The sequence below is a fragment of the Toxorhynchites rutilus genome, chromosome 3, assembly GCF_029784135.1.
Source record: "Toxorhynchites rutilus septentrionalis strain SRP chromosome 3, ASM2978413v1, whole genome shotgun sequence".
Classification (NCBI taxonomy): Eukaryota; Metazoa; Arthropoda; class Insecta; order Diptera; family Culicidae; genus Toxorhynchites; species Toxorhynchites rutilus.
Genome location: NC_073746.1, coordinates 312,602,393 through 312,605,658, shown reverse-complemented (window position 1 = coordinate 312,605,658; position 3,266 = coordinate 312,602,393). Strand labels below are relative to the sequence as shown.

The window sequence follows — 3,266 nt, the reverse complement described above, 5'->3', positions numbered from 1 at the left end:
TCTATAATGAGGCCCCCACATCTGTTTTGCTGGATTGTCAGTATAAGAGTCGAAATAAGAATAAAACGATGACAAACTCAATAATTTAGTTCACTAAACCAGTTCAACAAATAGGTTATTTCCAACGCATGTTTGTATACCCGGTCAATCAAAGTGACAACCTCGGAGGCGATCTGGCGTAGAAGTAATATCCGTACCTCTCAAGCAAAAACTCACAAAAAATATACAGTAGAAGCTCGATTATCCGCAAAAGCGAGTTCTCTAGTAATTGTATGGACTTTCCCAAAATTTGTCATTTAGTAGTAGGTTCTTGCGCTTTTGTTTTGGTCATGGCTTTCACATTATCTGGATATTGGTGTACACGACTTTACAGATGGATAATTTGATGCTTTCTGTATTGATGAAACATCAAACAGATCGCAGTACATTTCATCCGCATTATTTGCTATCCCGTTTCCTGATGTATGATTATGGTTAGTTATAAATATGGGTTTGTGATGAAATATATGTGATTACCTGACATTTATTTGTGTTGCAAATGCTTAGTCTAGTATACATTGAATATTCCACCAGTAAACTGTGCAATTTTAATCCAAGGTTAGAAACTGAAAATTAAAAGGGAAAGGATTGTGTTGAAGTTTATTTTTATAAGATTCGGTCTATTAAGATTTCAATACAACGAATTGAACTTTTGTTTTCCCGCAGCGAAAACAAGTTCTCGATATCTTTGTGGTCGAGAATTTGTTTTCGACGAAGAGAAACAAAAGCTACATATATTTTAATCTAATAAAAACCAAAAAAACCTTACCTCCGAATGGCTTTGTTTCCTCAAGAAGAATGACGACTGCGAAATACGCACATTACAGTTCCTAGAAATGAAAACAATCAAGGTTACACATGCTATGAAGTAAAATGTACGAATCTTTAGTAGGGATGTATATTGCATAAGACATCCGTTTTACAAAGTTTTGGTAATATGTACAAAAAATGCGTACATTTTACCAATGTTTCAACTACTAAAGATTTGGTAGCTGCATTTACTAATGTTTTCCTCCAATGCTTTTATATTGCAATAGTACAATCTAGTACAACCCTATATAAACTGATAATTCAGTTTCGTTTTTTTCTGATGACCCTTGTATTGTTTTGTTTATGTTTCGGTCCATTGTCATAGGTTCATAATCATGAAAGGTTCTCTCGATTTGCTCCAGCTAAGATAACACGAGCCTTGAGGAATACACTTTATTGTTGATAATGGAAGAAACGGAAATATGCAAAATGTAAGCCAAATGTAAACTATAACCTTTATGTGTTTAACATAGCAAAAATTTCAGATGCAATATCAGTCCCTTCAAATATTGTTGCCCGCGGTGTAATATATTATACTGTTCATTGGTTTGTTACAAAGCCGAGAGCCATACACAATGTTCCGAGAGCTTCTACAGAGAAAACGTAATACAGGAAATGGCTCTCACCCGAGGAGACCACCAAGCTGAGCAGTCGACCAGGCAAATGGTCGATATTCTTAAACGTTTGGATCAAACCGAAAGGGAACACGAGGCTTCGGGTGAATCACCTGTTGACGACAACGACGACGATGAAATTGATTCCGATGATGGTGAGGTTGAACCCGAATTAATCGATAGAATGGAAGGAGTGAATCTGAACGACGCTGATGCGATCTGGAACCGTTTGACCGAAGAAGAGCGTAATGAGTTTCGTAGCATGCTTGAAAGCGGAGATGTGAGCCAAATCATGCCCATGCTGGAACCTTGGTGGTTAGTAGACTACAAGGTCGAGCTAGTTCAGTCGATCAGCACGCATACTCTGAGTAAAGGAGAACAAGAACTTATACAAAGGTGTCCACCGATCAAAAAGGGCATCAAGCGATTCAGCACGATTTCAAGCAAGACTCCATCGCCTTCGACAAAATGCAACATGGTCAATGTGCTGGGGGCGTATGTTTTTACATTTCGATATTTCAACGGAGATTTCGAGGGAAGTTTTCAGGAGGCAGCAAATTGTCTGATCTCGATCTGTGGATACCTCAAGCAGAGCACGGTGTATGACTCAGAGCTAGTGGCGATCGAATCTGTGTGCCAAGAATGTCTCCTGGAAAAATTACCAGCTGGTAAAGAAAGTAACTTCCTAGTTAGGCATGATGTAACGAGATTACAGAATGGACCAGCTGATTGTGGAGTCAAGTATAGAAAATATTTCCTACAAGCGGCCCTCTCTGACAGTCATCGATTAATAAACGGTGCAAGAGATGAATGTACGCAGTCGCCATCAACGAAACCAACAAAGGGAACGTTTAGCAGTAAATACAGAGATGAATACAACGGGGAGTTAAAATATTTAGACCCAACCAAGCTTAGAATCTATTTGAAAAAGATTGAATTTATGCTCTCGTTTGTTAGAGACAAATTGTAGAATGTTTGTTTCTGATTGAAGGTACCATTTGTGATGAATCACAGCCCAAAGACTTCTTTAGTTTGTGGGATTCGAGTCGCAAGTGAGGAAAAATATTTTATTTCAATTACAATTCTTTATTCTCTTGTTCTAGCGTCGACTGATGGAAGTTAACTGAAACTTCTCAGTCTGAAAAACTAACTGCCTAAAATATACGATGGTATGTGTGTGCGTGTATACTTGGTGCGAGGGGCTAATCAATTCGAGCGTTTCTTCACAAGTTAATACCCCACTCATTCATATTAGACGCAACTATGAAGTTATCTTTGATTAGCATGCATTAAATCACAGGCCACAGACTGTTCAGTGAGAACATTAGAATAAAATCTAACGATAAAGGCTCCAATTTCTAAGCAGAAATACGATGACTTTTTTAAAAAATAACTTAGAATAATTAAGAAAAATTAATAATAATTAAGAAATTAAGAAAAATCTGGTTCTAAATCCATCTATGTTTGAATTATGGATATGTATTTGGATTGGGCGATCTTTACAAAAAGGTCGATCTCGACTTATCGATTTTCTAAACGGCGTAGGGATCGATTCACTGATTAAATCGGTGCCGGAGAATCGATCTTTGAAAAATCGAATGCCTTTTTTCCAATTTATTTACTTATTCTATATAAGTTTCATATTTCAACATGGAATAAACATTTCACATTTCTATTCAAACATCAAAGGCATTTTATTTAGATTCTCAGCATAAAGGTCTCAAACGGAAATTATTATTAGAAATTTAGTAACTGATATTCGTCCGGAACTCCGCTGACAATAATCCCATAAAATTTAACATT

At 36.8% G+C, this 3,266-nt stretch overlaps 1 protein-coding gene and 1 long non-coding RNA gene across 3 annotated transcripts; one reads left to right on the top strand and one right to left on the bottom strand.

Annotated features, from left to right (window-relative positions):
* Positions 1-416: 416 nt before the first annotated feature.
* On the bottom strand, positions 417-1,071 carry LOC129779944 (uncharacterized). Of its 2 annotated transcripts, XR_008743806.1 has the most exons (4): positions 996-1,071; positions 809-869; positions 517-605; positions 417-457 (listed from the first exon to the last, which is right to left on the bottom strand). It is a non-coding gene; the product is annotated as an uncharacterized LOC129779944 (long non-coding RNA). The 2 variants fall into 2 exon arrangements; XR_008743805.1 differs by having other exon boundaries at positions 809-1,021.
* On the top strand, positions 455-2,810 carry LOC129779939 (zinc finger HIT domain-containing protein 2). Its single transcript, XM_055787728.1, has 3 exons — positions 455-473; positions 1,175-1,280; positions 1,335-2,810. Exons 2-3 carry the CDS (start codon positions 1,255-1,257, stop codon positions 2,431-2,433), a joined length of 1,125 nt encoding a protein of 374 aa, XP_055643703.1. The 5' UTR covers positions 455-473; positions 1,175-1,254; the 3' UTR covers positions 2,434-2,810.
* Positions 2,811-3,266: the final 456 nt, after the last annotated feature.

Excerpts from the sequence above, each read along its gene's own strand:
- LOC129779939 (XM_055787728.1), top strand. The coding sequence starts at position 1,255 with ATGGAAGAAACGGAAATATGCAAAAT. Across the intron at positions 1,281-1,334 it reads GAAACGGAAATATGCAAAAT|ATGCAATATCAGTCCCTTCA; the intron begins GTAAGCCAAATG and ends CAAAAATTTCAG.